At 60.7% G+C, this 23,501-nt stretch overlaps 9 protein-coding genes across 9 annotated transcripts; all 9 read left to right on the top strand.

The window, feature by feature from the left end:
- Window positions 1-1,452: 1,452 nt before the first annotated feature.
- Window positions 1,453-2,712, top strand: LSCM1_04068 (uncharacterized protein; the record flags this gene model as incomplete). Its single annotated transcript, XM_067321593.1, has 1 exon — window positions 1,453-2,712. One exon carries the CDS (start codon window positions 1,453-1,455, stop codon window positions 2,710-2,712), a length of 1,260 nt encoding a protein of 419 aa, XP_067177824.1.
- Window positions 2,713-4,189: 1,477 nt separating this feature from the next.
- On the top strand, window positions 4,190-4,492 carry LSCM1_04067 (uncharacterized protein; the record flags this gene model as incomplete). Its single annotated transcript, XM_067321592.1, has 1 exon — window positions 4,190-4,492. One exon carries the CDS (start codon window positions 4,190-4,192, stop codon window positions 4,490-4,492), a length of 303 nt encoding a protein of 100 aa, XP_067177823.1.
- Window positions 4,493-6,418: 1,926 nt separating this feature from the next.
- On the top strand, window positions 6,419-7,603 carry LSCM1_04066 (uncharacterized protein; the record flags this gene model as incomplete). The annotated part of the gene is made up of 1 exon (XM_067321591.1): window positions 6,419-7,603. The coding sequence occupies one exon, from the start codon at window positions 6,419-6,421 to the stop codon at window positions 7,601-7,603; it is 1,185 nt and encodes a 394-aa protein (XP_067177822.1).
- Window positions 7,604-8,947: 1,344 nt separating this feature from the next.
- LSCM1_04065 (uncharacterized protein) lies at window positions 8,948-9,934 on the top strand (the record flags this gene model as incomplete). The annotated part of the gene is made up of 1 exon (XM_067321590.1): window positions 8,948-9,934. One exon carries the CDS (start codon window positions 8,948-8,950, stop codon window positions 9,932-9,934), a length of 987 nt encoding a protein of 328 aa, XP_067177821.1.
- Window positions 9,935-10,621: 687 nt separating this feature from the next.
- LSCM1_04064 (uncharacterized protein) lies at window positions 10,622-12,634 on the top strand (the record flags this gene model as incomplete). The annotated part of the gene is made up of 1 exon (XM_067321589.1): window positions 10,622-12,634. One exon carries the CDS (start codon window positions 10,622-10,624, stop codon window positions 12,632-12,634), a length of 2,013 nt encoding a protein of 670 aa, XP_067177820.1.
- Window positions 12,635-14,301: 1,667 nt separating this feature from the next.
- On the top strand, window positions 14,302-16,107 carry LSCM1_04063 (uncharacterized protein; the record flags this gene model as incomplete). The annotated part of the gene is made up of 1 exon (XM_067321588.1): window positions 14,302-16,107. One exon carries the CDS (start codon window positions 14,302-14,304, stop codon window positions 16,105-16,107), a length of 1,806 nt encoding a protein of 601 aa, XP_067177819.1.
- Window positions 16,108-17,046: 939 nt separating this feature from the next.
- On the top strand, window positions 17,047-17,499 carry LSCM1_04062 (uncharacterized protein; the record flags this gene model as incomplete). Its single annotated transcript, XM_067321587.1, has 1 exon — window positions 17,047-17,499. The coding sequence occupies one exon, from the start codon at window positions 17,047-17,049 to the stop codon at window positions 17,497-17,499; it is 453 nt and encodes a 150-aa protein (XP_067177818.1).
- Window positions 17,500-18,479: 980 nt separating this feature from the next.
- Window positions 18,480-20,600, top strand: LSCM1_04061 (uncharacterized protein; the record flags this gene model as incomplete). Its single annotated transcript, XM_067321586.1, has 1 exon — window positions 18,480-20,600. One exon carries the CDS (start codon window positions 18,480-18,482, stop codon window positions 20,598-20,600), a length of 2,121 nt encoding a protein of 706 aa, XP_067177817.1.
- Window positions 20,601-21,539: 939 nt separating this feature from the next.
- Window positions 21,540-23,501, top strand: LSCM1_04060 (uncharacterized protein; the record flags this gene model as incomplete). The annotated part of the gene is made up of 1 exon (XM_067321585.1): window positions 21,540-23,501. The coding sequence occupies one exon, from the start codon at window positions 21,540-21,542 to the stop codon at window positions 23,499-23,501; it is 1,962 nt and encodes a 653-aa protein (XP_067177816.1).

Here is a 23,501-nt window from a genome sequence, read left to right as displayed (position 1 = left end):
CCGAGGCGGCACCCCCTCAGAACGGCTATTGAAAGGTCACTTCTAACGTCAACAGATCATGCAGATAAGGCCGGACTCTCTTCAGCGACCCTTCAGTGACGATGACGCGCGCAAATGTGCGGCCGTCCTGAGTGGGGTGGGATCGAGGCCCTCTCGTCACTGCTTTGCCCCTCCCCCCTCCTCCCCTCGGGCCCCCCTTTCTCCACGGCGACGCTTTCGCTGCAGCCTTGTCTGTTTGGCCCCTCACGTATTTTTTCCGATTTTTTTTCTTCGTTTGGGCTGTTGTCGCCAACATCAGCTTCGCACAAACGTATTCGCACGCGCAACCACAAATTCACTCACTCCCCCCTCCCTTCCCCAACACAGAGTTGTCTTTTTTTTTAAGTCGCGAAATGGCTGCCTGCGCACTTATGCCCTCCCTCCCCTTCTCTCTCTTTTTCGCCCTCCTTTGCTTCTGCAGCTCCCCCCTCCTCTCCACACTTCGTAGGGATATGTTGATATGCACAGATAATATATATATATATACAGTTGCTTGGGCCTCGATTGCATCTCCTCGACTCCGCTGCGGACCCACCTCATCCCCCTCCCCCCTCTCTCTCTTCATTCGACCCCCCTCTTCTCACTTCCCTCTCATCCCGCAGCTCTTCTCATCCTCCATGTGCACCTGCGTGCTTGCAGGTGGCGGTGGCGGTGGCCGCAGGAGGTGAAGGCGAGGGTAGTCGGTGCATGGCAGGTAGTATGCGGTGGAGGTTACATATGTGTGTGTGTGAGTGGGACGGCGCTGGCAAGAACAGCAATGGAGCCGCGCTCGAGCGTTGGGGAAGTAAGACTCAGAAGTACCGCCGTCTATCCCTTCTGTGGTTAAGAAAAAAAAAGAGGGAGAAGCTGTCACGCGAGGTGAAGTTGTCGTGAGGAGACTGCAATCCGCGCCACCCTTTGACCCTTCGAGCGGCGGTGCTGACTTGTGTGGCAGAGCTTTCCTCGGAGTCTCGTCGTGGTCGTTGCTGTGGGGTGTACGATTCGCAGCTGAGCACTCCATCGTTTGCCGCACGCACTCTCAGGTGCCTGCGGCTTCTGCGGTCTGCCCCCTCCCCTCTCCCTCGAGTCTTGTGGCGGCATTCGCCCTCGCAAACGTCCATGAAGTGGCCTCCGCCTCCGGCTTCGATTGTGTGCCCATGACTTGATTTCCTTGCGCTGTAGGGTGGACCATCTCTCGCTGTAGATCCTGCCGCGCCTCTCTCCACTCCCCAGTCGCCCCCTCACGTTGTTCTCACGTTGCCCCCAACAACCCGGAACACATACGTATATATATATATATGTCTGCATGTGTGCTCAAGCCTCGCGTACGCTTCTCATCTGTGCGTTTTTCGGTGGCCACCCCTCCCCTCCCTAAAACACACATACGCTGAGGGGGATACATCACGCGTTTGTCGTTGTAGACGCTGCTGTGCCATGTATCGCGAGGATGCAGACGGGTCGGCGGTGGTGTGGGGCGTTCCGGCCGCACCCTTTGTGCCCGTGCAGCACTTGTGCATTTCTTTGCCTACTGTGAACGTTCTCAGCAACTACTGCTTCCGTTTAGCACGAGAGCGCGGGTGGCTGCAGACAGCCGAGGAGATGGCGCACGCTACGCCGGGCGCCGAGGGGATCGAATCGTCTCGTTCGGTGGAGCAAGCGGGGCAGTCCTACACAGACTCAGGCAATACGTTCTTCCTTGTCGGCCTCGAGGAGACCCTCGAGAACCCCTGCCCCGATTTTTACTCTTCGCCTACGCCGTCGACGCTCCTTGTGGAGGCGAACTTGTACCTCATTCACGTGGGCAACAGCTCCTACAGCGTTCTCGGACAGCTCTACACGTACGCGGAGGGGTCATACGAGACAACGCGCGACCTTCTGGGCACCGTCAAGGTGACATCAGTGTGGGTGTCGAAGCTGCAGCGCACGCCGATGACGCTGCCTCCTGACAAGCGGTCGCTATTGCACTCTATCATTGCCAAGAATGCTTCCAGGCCGGCTTCCCCTGACGGCGCACGGGCGCAGCGTCTATCGGTGAGCGACTTTCTGCAGCGCAGCGGGTGGTTCTCGAACGCATCTGCGATTGCTAACGTCGAGACAGCCGCCTACTCCGCGCTTTCTGCTCCCCCCCCGGAGGAGTTCGTCGTTTCCCTGCCTCACGTGCACAGCGCGACGCCGCTCTGGCTGCTTCATCGGCGTCACTTCAAGCTGCGCGAGAGCGACATCGACTTCAACCTGCACGTGAACCAGCTCGTCTTGAAGCTCTTTGTGGTTGACACCTTCCGCCAGGCAGCGGCGGATGCTCGGTGCGCCTTCTCGCGTCTCCTGCGCGACGGCGTGCCGTCAAACCGCGCCGACCTACTGCTTCGCAAGCTTCGCATTGACTACGTCCGTGAGGTCCCGATGCACTGCAACGCCACGGAGGTCTTCCTCTTTGCGATAGATGCGGTACGCGCCAAAACTCAGCTCGCTTCTGCCGGCACCTCCGTAGGCAGCCAGGATGCTGGCGCTGCCACACCTGTGGCGGTGTCTGCTGGCAGCGCGGCCGATTCGCCTGCGGTAGACGTGATGGAGATCGGCTTCTTCACGGTCGGAGTGCCGAGCTCGGAGGGCGGCTCGGCAAGCAGCGCCTCTTCCCATCGCCGCTTCATTGCTACGGTAGGCACAATATCGGCAGCCACTCACTTCCTGCACTAGTGCGTCTCTCATTCACCCCTCCCTCACAAATTCTTCTCACCACTCTCTGTGGCTTACCGCTGAGATCTACTCCCTGCGGCGCTCTCCCTCTCTTTCCTGTCCCTCTCTTCCTTCATCGACGGTCTCCTACGTGCCGGCCGGGCAGCGCCGGAGGAATGCAAGTGAGGGGCAGGCAGTTGCAGAGAGAGAGAGGGAGCCTAATATGGACGAGACAAGCAGCGGAGGGGATGGGGGCGGCAGGCGAGACCTGCAAGGGTAGCACGAGTAGAGGCCATGGTTGCCGGTCATGAGGGTGGCGCGCTCGCTCGTGTGCTCCTGCCCTTTCTCTTTATGAGGCTTCCTTTGCTTATCCGTTACTTTTGCTTATTCCCCCCTAATTGCGGGGGGGCGCCCAAAAAGGTGCCGGGCGTCTCGGGGGTGGGGTGGGGGGCAGTGGTGCACGGCCCCACTCTGTGCGGGGACGCTGGGCAACTCCTTATCGTTTACCGAACGCGGCATCACTTTCGGCCGCCAAAGGGCCCGGGTGCGTACAACGCAGGAAAGTCGCATCGGCTCATTGCAGCTCGTTCCGGCGGCCAAGTGCTGTGGAACGTTGCGTCGGAGTGACCTGCGACTGTAAAGGCGCTGGCGCCGCCCGCATGACGGGCAAAGTGCCGCCGTGAATCGAAGGCGCTGCATCCGACCCTGACAGTGCCCACTTGCTTGAGCCTGCGCTCTCGCTCCCCCAGGGATGCTTGCACGTGGCGACCGGCATGAGTTGAACTGCTGTGAGACGACCTGAAGAGCGAGTGAGTAATGTGCGAGGCAAGGGCCGTGCTCAGGGAAATGAGTTCGGTGTTGTGCGGCATAGCGCGTCTCCACCTGTCCGTCTTGCGCCCATGCGATGACCCTGCCGCAAGCCGAAGCTAGGGGAGCTTGGCTCATGTGCTATGGTGAAATGGCCACACATAGGAAGATGAAATCGCCAGTCTTTTCTGTTCCCCGTGCGCGTGCGGCGAGAGAGCGAGGGGGGGACAGAGCTGTCGCGATGCATAATCGACAGGGGCCACGGCTCTCTCCTCCCCTTTCGCCCTCAAACCCCATATCGTGTGTGCGGTGCGCCAATGCCGCCATGCGCTAACGCCAGCGAGGTGAACTGATATTGCCTCACTTGTCGGCAGGCGACTGCAGTGCCTCTTGAGCGCCTGCTCAGGCACACCTCCATCGCTGCTCAGCATTCTCTTCTCCACTGACCGCTCCCCCACCACTGCCGGCTCCTCACGTCTCTCTTCTTTGCTTCACTGCCGCCTAAGGTTCTTTTCAACGTCTTCACAGCTCTTCGTTTCGCTTTCCAACTCTCTCAAAGGCGTCTCCCTGCTGCTCGTCGTTGAGCTGCGTCAGCGTCCACCGCGTGCGATTTTTTCCCCTCTGCAACTCCGCTTTCCTCTAAAAAAAAACTGCCCCCCTTTCCCCAGCCCCGCACATCGTTTCGCGCAGAATGTTCCGCTTCACTGCCCCTGCCCTGAAGAAGCTGCAGCCGCTTGGCCAGCGCGTGCTGGTGAGGCGCATGCAGGCGGCGAAGCAGACGAAGGCCGGCATCCTGATTCCTGAGCAGGTGGCCAGCAAGGTTAACGAGGGCACCGTTGTGGCTGTGGCGGCGGGGTCGAAGGAGTGGACACCGACAGTGAAGGTGAACGACACGGTGCTGCTGCCCGATTACGGCGGCTCTGCGGTGAAGGTGGATGGCGAGGATCTCTTCCTGTACGATGAGAGCATGCTGCTTGGCGTGCTGTGCGGCTGAGGAGCGCACGGAGAGCAGACCGGTGCGGCGGACGGGGGACTGAAGATGCGCTGCCGCACAGGAGATGGAGTTGACCGAAGGGAGTGTTACAGAGGGTGAAGCAGCAGCGAGGGTGTCATCGTTGGGGACACCTGAGGAGAAAGGTAAGGCTTCTCTGCGTAGGCTGAGGGGGAGGGAGGGGGGCTCGTGGACAGGCTTCCTCTTTTTTTCCCTTCCCTCCCCTTGTCACGTCAACGTGCAGCTACCACAACCACCACTCTCTCCCCCACTCATGGACGGTGTGCTGTTCGCGCTCGCTTCGTCTGTAGGCGCCACTAGGCGATTGTACGTCTCTCTCTGTTGTTACCTTTCCCTTTTTTGTGTGTGTCTGTGCGTTCATTAACTTTTTTTTTTAAACATATATTTCGGGGGGTTTGGCGTCGCCTGCAGACACGCCGAACAGCGTCGTTGGCACAGAGAATTGTTTTTTTAGTTCGCTTATTTATATCTATTGAGCAACGCCTGTCTCGTGTCGACGCGCAAGCCCCTCTCCCCCTCTCCCATGAGCTTCTTTACAGAGACATCAAGCACACTTCACCGCCGCACGGCCGCCTTTTGCGCAGGCTGCGGTTGAGGGCGGGGCAGGGTGGTGGTGGGGTCGGTGTGGGTGTGAGTGCATGGGGTGGGGGTGGTTGGGTACACCTTCTCTGCCTTCTTCATTCCTCCTTCGTCATCGGCACCGTGTGCGCGCACACATGCATGGCTACGTAAGCGGCTGCCTGAAGACGAGGGTGGCGAGCATGGCGAGGGGATAGAGTGAAGCCGAAGGGACGGTGTTGACGGTAGCATGAGGTGCTGATGTGTGTTCGGACGGGTGGGTCTGACACATGCGCAGGGCTGGCCACACGGTACCGCGCCACAGCACACCGCACTTTCCCTTTCCTCCTGTCATCTCCCTCGGCAGAACTCTCTCTCTCTTTCGACCCTTTCCCTGGCGAGAGGTAGGGAAAGCGACTGCGCAGACTCCACGCCCTTAGTAAGCAGTGCCACACGCATCTGAGGACTCATCCTTCAGTCACACGCTCTCTCGTTCAAAGGGCTATGGCTTCGTCGGCGCATTGCGACGGCTGCATCACAGCCACACACATAAGTACACACACACACACACGCATGTTTGTGTATACGCAGGAGAGGGTGAGGCAGTGATGAAGAGCGGGATAGCCATGCATTTATATGTCTCTTCTTATGTGTGTAACTGTGATGCAGCCGTCTCGGTGCCTTCTCTCCCCCTTCGCTTCTCACCTGTAATCACGCGCTATTGACCGCGTGCATGTCTGTCCCCTCTCTCTCTCTCTTGCGGGTGACCTCGCCGCTCACTGCAGGTGTCATGAGCTGCTCAACGCTCATGAGGAGCAGAGGTAAGGTGAGGAGGAACGGATGTGGATTGGGGGGAGGGGATGAGAAGGAAAAGTGACGGCGTGCAGCACTGCTCTTCATTTAGCGGAGCTGCAGCCCCCCTCCGTGCACTCTCCTAGCCGCCTGCGCATGCCGGCGTCCCTGCCGCAGGAGTGTCCTTCCGTCTTGTGCACGCTTTCATTTCCATTTCTTTCACTCTCTTCCGGGCACCCCTACTGAGCATCGTATCGACCCTCTTCGATGCGCCTCTTCCACCTGCCTCCGCTGCGGCTTTCAGGTAGAAGGACGCCGTGTCCACTCCTCATCCACTTCTCGTCGTACAATAGAGGGAGAGGGGAGAGAAGGGACAAGCAGCGCGACGCAGGCGTCATTATACTCGCTTCCACGCACACACGCGCGAGGGCGCACTCACAGACACCGGCAAGTGTACGGGTGACATATCTATTCTCTCTTTAGCTACGTCCATCTATAGTCGCTAGCGTATGCTTCCCCAGCGCAGGCATCTGCCCTCCCTGGCTTTGACCCCATTCTATGCACCGCAGCGGGTTGCCCTTCTGCAGGTGCTGGCCTGTCGCCGCAGGGTTCGTCTTTTGTGGCAATGATGTCGCGAGGTTCGGCGGTGGCGCTCTGTGGGCTGCTCGCCGTGGCTTCACAAGCGATACAATAGCGCGCTCTTCTCCTTCACCCTCCGAGTCGCCTGTCACCCTCGGTGCCGCACCTCCATCATCATCCATGCCCGCGGATGCTGCCAGCGAACCTGCAGAGACTGCCCCTGTGCCCTCAGCGGGCCACTCGTCTGCAGTTGGCGCTGGTACCACCGGTGCAGTTACCTCAACCGTGATCGACCTTTATGGTGGTGAGGTACGTCTCAACACACCGGCCGAGGTCGAGGAGGCGTTTGCGTGCTCCGTGCAAGCGCGCACCGTCAGCAATGTGCAGGTGCGCCGCTACATCGAGCACCTGCCGCCGCAGGACTATTCATTGGCCGTGGCGGCTGTGAAGGGTGCCAAGGCGGCTGGGCTACACATTAACGCCTCCACCTATGAGGCGCTACTTGCCGCTCTCATCAACGGGGGGCAGCTGCGGGCAAGCATGGAACTTTACAAGCTCATGACAAAACAGCGCATGACGCCGACACCGAACTCGTACGCAGCGCTGATGGAGATCTGTTTGCAGCGCGACATGCCCAAGGCTTGCCAGTCGCTCTTCGACGACCTGCAGAGGCGCGGCGTGCGACCCTCTGCCCGAAATTACGAGCTGATGATTGTAAGCCTCTCGACCGAGGTGCCACCGCAGTGGACGCGCGCCATCGACGTCTTCGATAAGATCTCGCGTGAGCGCCACAGTCGCGTGACGGCCAAGACGTACAATGCCCTCATGCGGGTCTATACGAACATGGACCCATTCGACTGGCGAGTCGTCTACAACTGTTACAGGGAAATGCGCGACCGTCGCCCGCGCGTCCAACTTGAATGGGAGAGCTATCTCATCCTGAGCGAGGCTCTGCGGAAGGGCCGGGCTGGCTACGTGCGCAGAGGTATGGCGTACATGGATGCCTGGATGGCCTTGACACCGCTGCGCTCATGGGGCTTCTTCATAGGGGCGATGGCGTACCTGGCGCTCATGATGTTCCTGAAGACACTCATAGCGTACTTGGTTCTGTGGTACTACGAGCTGAACATCCCTCACACGTCGGACTCTGTGCTACCTCGGTGAGCGCGCCAAACCGTTTCTGCCTATGTGTCGGCATACTGGCTGAGTGTGTGTGTGCCGTACCGAAGGAACGCTTACACATACAGCTGCCATGCGTGTACAAGGAGAGGGGGGGATACACCCGTTGCCCTCTCCTCACGCCCACTCAGTCACATGAAGTCGCCTCTGCACAGGAGCTGCGCCTGCCTCTTCTTCCGTTTCTGCTGTTGTCGCTTCTGTTCTACTCGGAGGCCGTTCCAATGAACCAGGACGCGGCGGCGGCCCTCCTAGTGTCGTCATGTATGGGAGGGGGAGAGGTCCGTACTAATGGCCTCGTACCCCTCTTGTCCCCGCATCGACCCCTCCGCTTCATGAGCGTGTAGCTCCGTACACCAGAGTTGTTGACGCATGACCACAGTCAAAAAGGTGTGCGCGCGCGTATGTGTGTGGGAGGATGCGGAGCGCAACGCCAGCTCCTTCTCAACTCTGCCTCCCCGTGTGCGCCTTCTCTTCCACGTTTTTTGTGCGTGGATGCGGACGGAGCCGCTTGCGAATCCGCTGTATATGGCCGATCCGTAGCGTGCCGCGACGTCGAGCGAGGTAGGAGGAGGAGACGCCACAACAACTCCGACTCCCTTTCGTAGACCGCACGAATATGTGAAGTCTATGAGTGAAAGTGTACGCAATACAGCGCGAGCTGCTTTTGTGCCACCTCTGATCGCCATCCCTCTCTCTCTGCTTCTCTGCCTCTCTCTTGCAGTTGCGTTCCCCACCCCTCTACACACACAAAAAAAACAGAGGTGCAGTGTACCGCTGCGTCTTCTCATCCCCCTGTCCCTCCTAGACATACCCCTCTCTCAGTGTATCGCGTGCGAGTCCAGCGATTCTGTTTCATTATACAGCCCTTTTCACTGTTGTGGCTTCCCCTCCTCCTCCTTACCCTCTGCGTGTCATCTTCATCGACGAAAAAAAAGCATTGGCGCCTTTTCGTCTCCCCTTTCGCATAAATCCAACGTGCAAGCTTGGCGGGCGTTCGAGCTGTCTTTGCGCTGGCTTGTCATCCGCTTTCACTGGCACCTTTCCTTCTCTCTCCACATCAAACACCGTCACACAACTCTGCGCCGGATTGGTGACAGCTCGCACTCGTTGGCTCGTACACCTTCCCCCCTCCCGCCGGTTGAAGGGCACAGCACTGCCGCGGCAGCCGTCTGGGCCCTTCTGATTCGCTCGAGCCCCCTCTCCTCTCCCTTCCGCTGGAGAGCAACAAGGCAGACGGGAAAGCACCTCCTCACGGGTGCCAGCTGCAGTCTCGACTGGTTAGCTCTTCCCCCCTCTCCCGGTTCTCCCATCCACTCCTCCTTGCGCCTCATGGCGTCGACTTCTGGGCCGGCCTCTGCTGAGGAAGCGGCGTTGGCCTCCCTCAGCAACTATTCGCGAGAGCAGCTCCAGATGGCCGAAGCGACCCTCCGTGCGGTGCTGGTGGAGAAGGTGCAGGCCCTGGCGGCGGAGCATGGCGAGGCCTTTATCCAGAACCTGCTGCAGCGGGAGATTGCCCGGACAAAAAAGATTGAGGCGGAGCTGGCGAGCATGAAAAAGAAGTTGGGAGTGCAGGAGCGCGTCGTGGACGACGCGCGAACGGACTTGCGCAAAGTCAAGGCGCAGGGGGAGAAGGCCAAACACATCTGCCAGAGCCTGCAAGAGGCTGCGAGGAAGCGGGAGCAGCTGACGGAGAAGATGCAGCCCGAGATGGAGGCCTATCGCAGCGATGTTCGGGAGCGCGTGAATCAGAATGTGCAGAATATCTGGGCAGAGTGTGAGAAGCGTCGCGAGCACGTCGAGACGGTGGAGGCGGAGGTGAAGGAGTTGGAGGCGGCGCTGGCGCACAAGAAGGAGACATTCGAGCAGAGTTTTGCAGAGTTCCAGGCTGGGCTGACGGGGCGCACAGCGCAGTATCAGCAGCTTATCGTCGCCTACCAGGAAGCAGCGAAAGAGGTGGAGCTTCTGGAGGCACGCCTCATGCTGGTACGGCGCGAGCGCAACGCGGTGGACATGACGCGGGCATCTCTGCAGCAGCAGCTCGAGGTGTACGAGAAGCAGTTCGAGGGGTTCGCCAACTCTGTCATGAAGGTGGAGGACGTCGAGGCCCTCGCACAGCGCCAACGTGATAAGGCGCAGATGCGCATCACCGAGTTGGAGGCCGACAAAGCCAGCGTCCATCAACAGCGCCTACAGATGGACAAGGAGTTGACCGATCTACGCGCCAAGCACGCATCACTGAAGCGTGAGATGCAGCAGCTAGAGAAAACGAAGGCAGCGGCGGAGAAAAAGTGTCGCCAAGCCCAGCAGAGCCGATAGGAGAAGAGGTAGACGCGTTTCCTGCGCACGACTGTGTCTCTGCGTTTGTAAGTGCAGGTTGACTTGCTGACGATTCATCGATGACTTTGATGCCCTGCCGCGGTCGAGTGTGCGTCTGCCTGTTCGTGTTCGTGTGTTTGAGTGCGGGGGCGCTACTCGTTGAGTGCGCTTCTGGTGACACGAATGCGGCTGAAGTTATGCGCACGACGAAATGTGAAGAAATATAGCGCGGCGAACGGCCCAGAGAACGGCGCAGCCGCTCACCTTCACGGGGTCGAAATCGCCGTCGCGCGGCGCACCACGGTGGCGTGGCGGATGCCCGCCCGCCACCACCCTCAATCTTTATCTCTGATGTTCATTATCAGCCCGGTGCGCACGCAGCATTGCCAAAAGCGGCCCCGCATGCAGAGACAATCTTTTCCGTCGGCCGATTCTGTTGTCCACCCCCTCCCTTCCCTCGGCCTGCGTGGATTTGTTCCCCCGCGTGCCGCTGAGCCGCTCAGCTCGCTTCTTCCGCGGCTCTTTTTTACACCTCTCGTGGCCAGCGCGTGCCTGCCGTAACGGAGTGAGGGCACGCTGCTGTTGCGCTACTGCCCCCTTCACCTCTTTTCCGTCTTCCCTTGCAACTGTCCTCGACTCTTTCCACTCTAAGCGACCCACTCACCCAGCGACGTCGACACGTCTAAAATGCGGCGCTCACTGCGCTTATGGTGCAGCAAGGTGGATCTCGATGGAAAGCCTTCCCGCTACTTCCCGCGCTTCCGCCCACGCCGGCTGGTGATGCCGGTGGATCCGAGTGATGTTCACAGCAACGAGCGGCAGCCGAATCCGCTCTTCATGAGGGTAAAGGCGCAAAACCGCCAGCGGCGCCGCGCCGAACTTCGCGGCGCCGTGCAGCTCGGGAGTGTTCCAAAGGAGCGTAGTGTGGGGGACGTGTACCGGCTGCTGATGGGTGCCTGCGAGGCGCAGAACTTGTTCTGCGATGCCGCTCTAACGCCCCCGGCGGCGCGGGCGCTGGAGTCACTCGTGAAGGCCCACGACACCGCTAGCGCAGCTCTACGACGTGATGCTCAAACGCAAGCTTCGCCCCCCGGTGCAGAAGCTCCTTCAGCCGGGACATCGACAGCGGAGCCGGGCTCGTCACTTGACAATGACTCCCGGAATCACAGCTCCCCATTGTACTCGCGTGCTTTCCCAGCGAGCGCACCGCCGGTCTCGGCATCGTTCGTCGCCTCCGCTGCTGCTGCGCATGCGCTCTCCATTCGTGAAGTGGATCAGATGTGGTCGATGCTTGACCACACACCCCTCAACGCCCCCGTGCACGGCGCCCTTGCGCTGCGCGGGGATGCGCTGGTCCGCTCCGTCTTGCTGGAACTCACCTACTCCGCGTATCCGCGGCTGCGCTCAAAGCACGTGCAGCAACTGCTGCACGAGACGACAGGGCTGCTGCCTTGCGGCCGCATCGCCATGCGGATCGGCCTCGCCGAACACTGTGGCGTAGAAAGCGACATCGCAATGTGGCGTGAACTTAACGTCCTCTCAGAGCGCATGCGCATCGCACGGAGGGAGGCCGCGGCGCACCTGCAGCGCATCGAGAAGGGCGTGGCGGCGCAGCGTCGGTGGTACTGGCGGGCGGTGCTGCGCTCCGCCGCAGGACGGCTGAAACTGTTCCCAGTTCACAAGGAGGACCTGCACCCGCGCATGCAGTGGGTTCGCAGCTTTCTCTTTGCTTTCGTCGCCTTTGTTGAGATGGCAGAGACCTCCGGCGACCCCCACGCCCGCGTTCGTCCGCTCATCTATCAGCTGTTCGCCGGGCAGCTGGCCCGCCATGCGCGCCTCCGCCAGATCGTTGAGGCCGCAGAGGCCATCGCTTCCTCCGTTTCTGAGCAAGACGCTCCTGCAGATGCTGCCGCAGTGGATCCCTCGGGGAGTTCACATGTGCCTTTGCCTTTGAATGGCAGTGATGTGAGTGTGGCAGCGCTCCGCCGCCGCGTCGCTGAGGAGCTAGCGCGGGTCAAGTCCCGAACTACAGACGAGGAGGAGGTGTTGGAGGGCCGTACACACCCCATGAACGACCGGGCCGACCGGCGGCGCGAGCAGTTCGAATCGAGTGGCGGTGCGCATGGCACTCAGATGCTCCGCGATGAAACGCTCGAGAGGCACGCGGAGGACCACCGCCATCTTGCGCCACCGCTGCTGCTTCACGCGCTGGAGTCGTGTAGCACCAACGCCTTCAAGGAGGCGCAACTTGTGCTTCGCTATGCACCTCAGCTGTCAGAGAAACTGCGACAAGCACCGATCGACGTTGACCAGGCTGTGCGCCGCATCGTGGATGTGCAGGAGACGAACAACTATGCCTCGCTGCACAACGCGCAGCAGTATCGACAGGTGGAGTACACAGTCTGCCGCCTCTACGCCGGCTGCCACTGCCTAGGTGAGGGGAAGGGCGAGACGCTCATGTCAGCGATGCAGGACGCATCCATGCAGATGCTCTTGCGTTACTACTGTCGGTCCCCCAAGTCAGCTCCTTCGCCGCTGGAGTCCTCAACGCAGAGGGGAGAGGGTCGGGATGACAAAAGTGGTGGTGTCTTTGCCGCCAACACCGCGGCGCACCTTCCTGACGCTGAGGAAGGCAGCGCAGGCGGCTTACCAGCGCCGCGGGTTCGCCCGCTCAGAACGGAGGAAGAAATTGTGCTGTAGTGGGAAGCGAATGGCCGCTGGTGTGGGATGTGAAAATGGAGGAGACCAGAGAGCCAGTCAGCAGCGCTTTCCTTCGCCCTCTGCCCTTTCTCACGCCACCTGCGGCGAACTTGATAAGCACTCGATGATGGTGTGTAGCGGAAGACGGTTCTGTCTTCTCCTCCCCCCTCCCTCCGGCGATCGCTGTCGTTGCGCGAGAGGACTCACCCGTGACGGGGCCCAACAAAAGCGAAGGCGCTCTCCTCCCTCCCCGCGGCCGTTCTTTTGACTTCCGCTCGCTTTTTTCCTCCTCTTTTTTTTCATGCAACTCTTTGCCGACGGACGGCCACACGCGTGGCGAAGGCCGCGGGCAGAGGCAGAGGCAGACGAAGCTCGAGTATCGCCTGGATTTGCCCTCTCACAGGTGCACTAAGCGTAGCAGCAACAGCACATTCGAACCGCAGCCACGTAAACGAAGACGCTTAAGGGGGCTCGAATGTGTTCTGTAACGAGAGAAGGGGAAGGAAACGATGCTGGAAGCCCTTGTGGGGCACACGACTGCGTTGGCGACCACGTCGCAACGGGGCCAAAGAGGGAGCGAAGGTGTGTGTGTGTGGAGGGGGACGGTGGCGGCGGCTGTAGCCTCGTTCGGGGCCGCCATTTGACGGTTGATAAGGGCGCTTGCGGATCGCATGATTCCTGTGCGATTCTTCATGGAGGAGCGGGCTCGTACGCGTTTTACCCTCGACCACCTTTCAGCGCACGTGGGGGGGGTCATGCAGTTGTGCCTTCTGCTGCACGACTCCTCTCTCTTTCTCTCAGCACAAGCCGTCCTCTTCGCTTTACCCCTCTACCCCTTTCCCCGTTGTCAGGCGACGCGGCCGAGTATGAGCTCTGTCCATCGCTTCCCTCTCCCTTTGTCGCTATCTCGCCATCATCACTTTTCTTCGTCCCACTCTCTCCTCATGCCTTCGCGTCGACCCTCACAGCAAAAAAACAACGGCCACCTCCATCGTTGCTGGCGGGACTGCGGCCTTCTCACCCTCTCCTTCTTTGAACAGTGAGTCTTGGTGTATCAGGTGGCGTTGTAGCTCTCAAGCACGGCGGCCCTCATCTCTACCTTCTCCTCTCTGAGCGGCACGCGCATCGAGCTTACAAAGGCTCGGCTACGTATGCGAGCAGCGCCACTCTCCCTGCCTTGCGCCCTCTCTTTCTCCGTCCCTTCCTCCTCTTTTTCGCTATTGAAAGGGCACCATCACCGCCCCCTTCGCCCTTGCGGTGGTCTCTGCATCTTCTTCCCTTTTTCTACTCAGTGGCGCTGCTCCCCCCTCCGCCTCCGCCTCCCCCTTCCGACCCCACCCACGCAAGCGTTGGCACACGGCGGGGCTCTCTTCTGTTCGCCTCTCTCCTTACCTTATCCTGTTCTCTCCCTCTCTTTCCGAAGCCGGCTCGCTGCTGCTGCTGCTGGGGTCACACACACACACACAGTTCTCCGCAGCGTTTCCTTTCGCCGCGGCCGCGCCGACATCGTAGATTCGCGCCTACATGAAGGCCTTCCGGTACTGAGGCGTCAAACCTCCCCTCTCGCCCCGGCATCCACCTCGTTCCGTCCTCACCCTGTACAGACACCGACTCCGCCTTGCACTCCATTTTTCCCCCTCCCCCTCCTCCCCCTAAATAGGTGTGCCATGCACGTTGCACGCTCTGCATATCGCCAGCTGCTGCGCGTCGGCAAGGCCGTTTCTGACAGGTATGCTGACCCGAATGACGTGTGCTTTGCTCTCTTCGGCGTTCTGGTGAGCCGCACCGACTTCATCAACGCCGGCTATGGCAGCACCTTTGCCGCGATTTTGCGCACCTGCTTTCTGCGCCCGTCTATCGCCGGCTACCCACATGACACGACGAGCGCGCGCACGAGCGCTGCCTTTGATGCCCTTCGGCGCCTCAATGAGCTGAAGGCGTCCAACGCAGCGTTCCGCATTCGTGAACTGCGGCGGGTTATGTCAGACGCGGCAGACCAGAGCAGCGCCGACGCTGCCACCGCTGCAAGGCCAGCAACGGATGGCACACCCGCTCCCCTGCCGCCTTCGGCAGCTGGAGGCCCAGCAACAGCCCCGCCCGTGCCCAGTACGTTCCGGGAGACTGCCCACACTACCGCTGTGACATACCCGGTCGACGAGGAAGGCGTCCACCTCATTCGTGGCAGTATCCTGATCGAGCGCTCTTCGCGGCGACGCATCCAGAACTTCACGCGTCATTGCGTCGTGTGCGAGCCCATTAATATGGCCTTCCCGCCGTATCGCTTCTGTGTTCCGCCAGAGCCCTCTTACTTGCTTGCCGTACGCAACGAGTTCGCCCTCTACGCCATCACCGATGTGCTCTTGGCGCTGGCGGCGACAAGCATCTTCAACACGCATCGGCACGCCTACGAGTCTCACCAGCAGCAGCAGCAGCAGTCCTCCGAGGTCATTCAGTTGCGGACGGACGAGGGCGTTTACACCAGTGGCGATAATGAGAGGGGTGAAGAGAGGCCAACAGAGCAGCGGGGCGCTGAAAGCAGCGGCATCGGCGTCAGCAACAACGGCGGCGCTGCGGAGTCGACGAAGAGCGCTGCCATCGCGACGTCACCGATGCCCACATCTTCGACAGCAGTGGCGACGCCCCTGCCGGAGGCGCGCAGCTTCCCTAACACGTGCGAGGAGCTGCAGGCGCTGGTGCGCCAAATCCCGACTCGGACAGTTACCCAGACGGACGTGCTCGAGGTGGAGATTACGACGGAGTACGTCTGCTCCAACCCTTCGGCGACAATGGCAACGTCGCCATCGGTGGCCGACCACCTGGCCAAGCAGAGCAGGGGCGGCGCGTTTGCGTCAACGACGCCGCTGAAGCGCGGAAGGACTGCTAACCGCTGCGGCGGCAGCTCCTCCGGCAGGTCCGTGGCGCAGGGCGACGACGCAAAGGCGCATCTGTTTCTCTATTATGTGTACATCCGCAACCGCGGTCTGGCGAAGAACTCAAAGAGGTGGCACGCGCAGGTTCTCTCACACCACCTCGTCGTGATCGATGCGGCACAAGCTCAAGTGCTGGAGATGGGCCGACCCGGCGTTGTGGGCAACTTCCCGCTGCTACCGCCGGGTGCGTCGCACTGCTTCGAGAGCGGCGCGACTCTCTCCGGCCCCGAAGGGCTCCTACGCGGCTCTATCCAGGTAAATCTCTTCAACGACACGGGGGAGGTGATGATGCTGGACGCGGCGATTGCGCCGACACGGCTGACCGTGGAGGTGACGAACGCTGTCGGCTTCGCCTCTTCAAAGAACGCCAAAGAAGAGTTGGTGCAGCGGGGCCGCGATTCATTGACGCAGCCGTTGCCGGGCACAGGGGTGGCTGAGAATAGCATTGAATCGAAAGACGAGCCCTCTACCTTGGTGGACGGGGCAGCTGAGATATCGAACAGCGACGGCGACGGCTCTCTGACGCCCAAGGGCGGCAAGTAAGAGAGGCGGCGAGAGTGAGTTTGTGCGAGTGTGCGTGCGCGTCAGTCCCCACCTTCTGCCACGCTCTCAGCAGCTCTCTCTCTCCCTCTTCCTTCTCTGTCTCGACCTCAATGCGCACGTCCCCTCCCGCAGCCTGTGCGGCTGCCTCGTTCCTCTGTCGCGGTGCGCTCTCGCCTCCCCTTTTCTCCCATCATGACTGCCATTTGAGTGAGGGAGGCGTGCCTGTGCGCGTGCGGGTCACTTCTATAAGTTTGTGTCTGTGTCTCTGTGTGTGGAGGGGTGGAGGTGTGTGTGTGTGAGCGACGAGAGAGTCGATGAGGATGAGAAGCCCCTCGACATTCCTTTGACGGGCTTGGTGCCCATTTCGCTCTCTGTCTTTCTGTTTACAGACGACGGCGTCCACTCGTGCCGCGACAAGAGGATTCACCCGACATTCTGTGCGCACCCTCACATACGCGACGGTGAGGCGCTGGTACAGGGCGACGTGCCAGAGAGAAGCGTGCGATTTCGTGCGTCTCCTTGCCTTGCCTCTGCTCTCCTCTGCTAATGGGAATGTGTGTGAAGTGGACGGCACGTGTGCCAGTAAAGGCGGGTGCAGGCTTCGAGACTGTCGGTCCCTCGCTGGCCCTCTTACCTCTCTCTTCGACTGGCTGCCTCTTCGGTTTCGGCTCTAGGCATGTAGCTGCTGCTCTTCTCCTGTCGGCCTCGGCGCATGCGTACTCCTTTCTCCTCCCTTACCTCTCCCTATTCCCCAACACCACCTTCAGCGTAAAGTATTATCACCAAAGGCGATTGCCCCGTCGACGTATCGTGTGTGTGTGTGCGCACTCGCGTCCGTACGACGGCGCGGTCTACTGACAAAAGCACTTCTCCTCTCCCCCTCTTCTCGATATCAGCCCGGCAACATCGGCGTTCCTTTTCCTGTAGCTTACCGCCACGATGGACGCTCCGGGTACTGCGGTAGAGCAGTACTTCAACCAGCTGATCCACATGCGCCTTTTGACCCAGGTGGTGGTGTCGGACAAGCAGGGCAACACCATTCTCGCATGCTTCGGCACGCCAGGCATGGTAAGCGGTGGCACTGGCGGTGCCAGCGGCAGCGGTGATGGCCAGGAGGACGAGCTTCCAATCGAGAGCAACGTCGCTGTGAGTGGCGCGCGGTACTTTCAAAATCTCGAGCAGCTGCGGCTCGGTACCCCCACCCACATCACTGCTCAGTACCACGACGCCGTAGTGGTTCAGCTGATGGAGTCTGGTGGGGTGATCCTGACTCTGATCGGGAGCCGGGCGAAGGGGCACTTCACTGGTGGCCTGCTCTCACTCGTTCCACAAATTCACAGCGCAGCAGTGTACACGGAGCTCTTGCAGAAGGTGGAGGAGTGCACGCAGTAGGGGGGATACAGGGAAAGGAGACGGCTGGCCTGAATCGACTGCTTGGCGGACGGTGCTTTCGCTATTTTTGCTATGACATAGTCGATCCGTGCATGCGGTGACGGATGGTGCGGTGGCGTTTTCGACACGTGAGTGGCTCACTCTCCCGTAAAGCGCGCGGACGCGTGTGGTGTGGCACGGGTGTACAAGACACGCATGCGTGCTCACAAGCAAAGAAGTGGTGGGCGGGGAGCCCTCCGCTCTCCTCATCGGCGAATTAAACTGCTTTATGAGGTGCCGTGTCGCTTGCATGGATGCAGGCGGTACATGGCCGATGCTCGTGAAAGAGAAGGGGTGGGGGAGAAGCGCGGCTATCGGCGGGCGCGGGTGGATGCACAGCAGGAAAAAAAGAATAGGACATGTCATCTTCCTGTATGCTCTCGCCTCTCCCCTGCAGGCAAGCGGTGCGCTCAAGCATGAAGGCTGCAAGCATCTCGGCAAAGCGGTGCTGGCGGTTGTGGTGCGCTTCACATCCTTCTCGGGCGTTTTTGCCCTTTTCCCTCGCGACGCGGGCGCGTGTAGGGTGACGCAGACATGCAAACACAAAGCGCCTTTTCCCACTGCCCTCCCTACGGTGCTTCTCTGCACATCATGTACACGCTCGCATACACACACACTATATATATATAAATGACACGATGCCTCGTCTATGTGTATTGCAGCTTCGAGAGGTCCGCCCACAGAGGTTGCACGAGCACGAGCACGTGAGCCTCTTTGCTTTCGTGTTTCGTCATCTCCGCAAAGCTCCCTCGTTTACTTGCTTCGGTGAGTGCTGGCGCGTGTGGGAGGCATCCGGAGCGTACACTGCGCCCTTGACGCGTGACTGCGGGCCGTGTCGATTCGGCCTCCTCAGACCCCTCCCCCCTGCGCCAAAATCCGCTCTTGCCACGCGCACGCTAAAAAAAAAGCGCCGGCGCTGATTGCATTTGGGGGCTCTGACCATGAGCAGCAACGCGAAGGGCGGCGCGGGCGCCGGCTCCCACAACGACTCCATCCCGCTTGACGTGGAGGAGAGCTCGATGTCCATCTACTCGGGAGATGGCGATGAAGACTACGACCCGTCCAGCCAGCTTTCGGAAGACGCCGTCTCCTCCCTCGACTACAGCTCTGTCAGTCGTACGTACCTTACCCACTCGCGCACAAGCGTCCTACGTGCGAACTCGGAGGACTACACAGGCACCGCCAGCTACTATTCGAACGGGGGAGCCGCCTCTAACTCGTTCGGCTACGATGATGAAGACTACTCGAGCGGCTACGGTTCCCTGACCTACGGCGACTCTGCACTGCGCTCCCCTCAGTCGGAGCTGAGTTCGACCTTTGCCTCGCTCTACTACGAGAACAAATACGTGGTCGGCATGCGGGCCACGTTACACTTCCTGCGGCGTCCCCTCTACTACCTCGCCTTCGCCACAGCGGGCAGCGGCGCAGTCGGGAGTGTCTGCCGGCTAACCACGACCTTTGCGAAGCGCTTCGTCGACAGCAGCGTCAGCATTGCCGATTCTTCTATGGGCGGCTACGCAGATAGTGCTGCTAGGTGTGGCGGTATCGACCCGAGCCTGCCGTCCGGATGCCTGAGCGTGCCAGAATGGCTGCGCGATGTGCGCGCCTCGCTGCCGAGCGTGCTGGAGGTTCCGGCGGCGTGGATGCTTCGCCGTTACGGCATCCCAATACTGTCGGAGACGATGCAGAGACAACAGCGGGAGTCTGCCGCGACAGCGGCGGCGGGCGCCATGGCAGCGCAGGTCAGCTCGGGCGTGCAGGAGGTGTGGCAGTCCTGGCAGAGGACGGGGCCGGCGATTCCGGTCGCGCTCTTCCTTCCGATCTTCTCCATCGTCGTCTTCAAGGTGGCGCAGTGCGTCCGGCCAAGGCCAGGGAACGTGACGGAGATGCTGCGTCCCCAACGGGACGCCGACGACGTTGATGTCGCCTCCGCCGACGTGAAGACCCCGTCACACACACGCCCATCACTGATCATGGACGCCAGTCCGATCCAGGCGTCGTCGGCGTCACCGGGGAACGCGAGTGCGCCGTCAGCGTCAATAGACATACTACCGGCTTCACAGGGAGCAGCGTCTGCGCCGATGAGCCGCGCAAGCGCTGCCGGTGGCGGTTCCAAGTCGCAGCAGGCCCATCTCACCGTCCCACCGGTCGACATCGCCGCGGCGACGAATGCGTTTCCTTTAGAGCCACGTGTGAGTGCATCGTTCGCCGATGACGTTTCTCCGAGCTCACCGGAGGAACACCTCGGCAACTCGAACGGTCGGTCTCGCTCGACAACGCAGGCGCCGCTAACGCACCGGCACGTTGCGGATGCTGCGGTGCAGAATGGTGGCTGGGAAGATTACAAGGCTACTGGGTTGGACGCCGATGCCGACGCAGCACCTTCGTTGCCGGTGTCCTTATCGCCGTCGCCACCGCATACAGAGAATGGCTACAATGGAGCGAGCGAATCCCCCGAAGCAGCAGCGTCTGCTGCCTCCTCCTCGGTGTCGCCGCCGCCGCGTGTACCTCACGCCCGGTCTAATGGCACCACCGCGGGCCGACTAATCTCAGTGAAAGACTCCACGCTGCGCGGTGAAGTTGTCGCTGCGGTGGCGGGCGCGGTCGACGTTCGGGAGGCGAACGTGGCTTTTACGGCTGCCGTGCGCTACGGCTGCAGTGCTGTTGTGCTGCCCTCTATGCTTCGAGATGCAGGCGGACTGTTGGAGGCACCACCGTCGCTGACCGTGGAGTTTGCAGACGACGTTCTCGCCGCCGCCACCGTCCTGTCGGATCGCCGCGGTCTGATGATGGTCGGCGTAACAGCGCAGCATTGGGATGCGCAGGCGGTGCCGCTCGACATCTTTGCACACCCCGGCAATGCTCTCTACCTCTTCGTCGCGAACGAGTCCTCCTGTCCGGCGGTGGTGGCCGATGTGGAGGCGCGGGTGATACATAGCGTCTTTGTCGGCACGACACGCACGGAGGTGCCGGTGAATCAAGTCTTCTACGACCGCTTGCTGAAGGAGAGGGCGGTGCAGCAGCGTCAGCAGCAGCAGGGGGAGGCCCTGCCACAGCGGTAGAGGTGCCGCCGCGCCTCAGTAGTCTTCGCCGTCGCGGCTTTTTGTGTATCGAAGCGATCGCAAATCGTCTGACCCCCCCTCCCAAATCACACACACACACATCCGGGATGGCTGGCGCCGCTGTCACACACGCATCTGCGCATGAGAATATGCTGTCCATAGCTCTATTTCGGTGTCAATCGATCGCGTAACCGCTCTTCCATATAACTTCCGTTCCTTATAGACACGCATACACACCGGTCACACGAGAGTCGGCCCTCTTTTTGGGTATCGATGCCCCAATGCCACCCGTGCCCCCCTCGGTTGCGTGCACCGATCCCCCCCCGGCCACAGCGACCACTAACCTTCCCACTACACACCCCTCCCCCATCTCCGTTCCGCCGCATTGGCGCATGGAGAGACTCGTTTTGTGTCTGTGCGTTTCTGCCGCTGTTTTCCCTCTCTGTCCTGCCATTTTTTTTCTCCTCCCTCTTCTGTCCTCGGCTCATTAGACAGAGCGTCCACCACTGTCTCTCTCAATCTCCCTTAAGGTTGTACGCCATGCCCGTCCTTCTCGGTGTGCTTGCGCCTCGTCGTGCAGGGGTGCGTGCGAGAGACTAAGGCCTCGCATCTTTGTTCCACGCGTGGAGACGGCATAACGAGCCCGCCCTATTCGCTCTCCCGTTTCATTCGACTTGGCGTAAGCACCGACTCCATTGCTCAGCGGAGATGACGCTTCTCAACAACAACAGCAGCAGCAAAAAAAATGCTTGTGTGCGTGTGGGCTAAGCCATGCTGAGGGGAGCGGAGCGCCTTCCGTTTTTTTTGTTTTTCTTCCTATTCGCGCTGCCGCTCAGATTCGGCGCTATCCGCTGTAGGTGCGCACCTGCACGGCCCCTCGTCGCCCAGAAGTACCCTCCCATGCCCCTCTCCCGCTCCTCATTGCTCACTCTCGTCTTCATGACGTGCACCCGTCTCGCCACTGCCCCCCCGCGCTCGCTGCTCCTCTTTTTCTTCCCAACTGGTGCAGCATGCACACTCTCTGCTGCGCCTCTTCTTCCCCTCATTTTCGGCGTTGAGAGGGACGCCTACCACACACAGCTTCAAGGCGGGCGTGCGCGTCTCGGCATCTGTCCGAGGGCGGCCATGCGCAGTAGGCTGAAACCCTTCCGTCACCGCCCGCGTTTCAGGAATCCCCTTCGGCGACTGATTCTGCTGGCCAGCGCGCTCACGCTGGTGTGCCTCCTTGTGGGCCTCTTCGTGCTGCCCCGCGCCTTAAAGAGTGATGCTGCAAGGCCTGCGGTTTCACGGGCGCCAGAGCCCCTTTCGTCGCGCTCCCCGCGATGGATCGAACAAGGGATGCCGGTGGGGTCCAACTCCCTTCACGCCGTCTTCGTCTCCTCTCCGAGTGCTCTAACTGCGAGCGCCGCCGGAGCTCCATCGCTGAATTCGGCGCTGGACGAGGGAGGCACTACCGCGCGTACGGCAGGTGAGGCCTCTACGGGGATCACATACACCAACTCCGGCGCCGCGCAGCACACTGACGGACGCCAACGCGGCGAAGGCGAGCTACATGTTAGATACGCCGCAGAGCTTGCCCAACTCGACGCTCTTGACGTCTTCCCGCTTCGTCCGCTGGAGCGCCGCATATCGTTTATCGAGTTCGCCCGCTGTCTCGGCGCCCTTCTCTCTGTCAGCCCCGACACAGGAGCCGAAGCGGCGCGGGACGACATCGCCTCCGAGAGGTATGCGCCTTGTCTCATTTCTGTCACACTGGAAAACACACAGGACCTCAAGGCGCTGATCTGCAACTTGACGGTGCCCTACCGCCATATCGTACTTGCACAGAACGGTGACACACCTGAGGTGACCCCGTTTTTCGGGTTGCTGCGTCGCGTGTTCGCCTTTACGACCCGACTGACGGTTCTCCAGTTTCTCGACAACATCGGCTTCGCCGGTGCCGTCAATGCCGGTCTGCGTGAGGCGCTGGGCCATCCGTTTTCAGAGGTGCCTTTTGTGCACATTCTGCATAACGACGTGCGCTTCCTCTCATCGTCGCTCGAGCAGACTCTTGCAAGAGCCTACAAGAGGACGGCGAAGGACATGGAGGTCATTGAAACTCTGGCGAAGGAGGTGGTGGCGGAGCCGAACGAATACACGCCGTTGCTCCAGCAGCCCTACGGCTTGCGCGCGCCGCTTGTGCCGGGAACCCCGCTGCCGCAGGAGCGCGGCCGAAAACCGGTCGTCGTGACGTCCGCGTTGTTGCCGGACCGCATTCGGTACATGGTGCCTACGAAGCGCGTGGAGCTGATGCGGGGGCACACCTCCTTCATATTTGCCAACAGCCACGGTGAGTACACAACCGTCTTCCTCTCTCGCCTGGCTGTGCTGACGGTCGGCTTCTTTGATGAGAACTTCTTTCCTATTCTTTACGACGACACAGACTACCGTTGGCGCGCCCACCTACTCGGCTTCGCCGAAGACCGTGACCCAGCGATGAACGATCAGGTCATCTCCTTCGACCTTGATTGCACCAATCAACGCGGTACGGCTGGCGACAACAATGACGACGCGGAGAGGCGATCGGGGCTTCGCCAGGCAGCGGCGAGGCCGGCACTATCCCCAGAGGGCCAGGCACTACAGCGCGACTGTCGCAAAGCTTTCTATGCCGGGGTGCAGTACGCATATATGCAGCAGAAGTGGGGAGTGGAGTCCATGAAGGAGCTCATGGAGCCTCACACAAGGAGGGAGCCGTTCAGCGACGACGCGTTTGGTGGTAAGCGACGCCTGCCACTGGATGCGTGGGTGGTGGATACGGGCCGTCTAGCTGAACTGCGGAAATGGCTGCGCGACGTTGGGCGGCACACCCTCGACGTGCAGAACTACGACGTGAATATCATTTTGCGGGCTGTGGGCTCGTAG

This window comes from Leishmania martiniquensis, chromosome 26 (assembly GCF_017916325.1).
Source record: "Leishmania martiniquensis isolate LSCM1 chromosome 26, whole genome shotgun sequence".
Classification (NCBI taxonomy): domain Eukaryota; phylum Euglenozoa; class Kinetoplastea; order Trypanosomatida; family Trypanosomatidae; genus Leishmania; species Leishmania martiniquensis.
The sequence above is the reverse complement of the archived record's forward strand: the minus strand, read 5'-3'. Positions and strand labels throughout refer to the sequence as shown.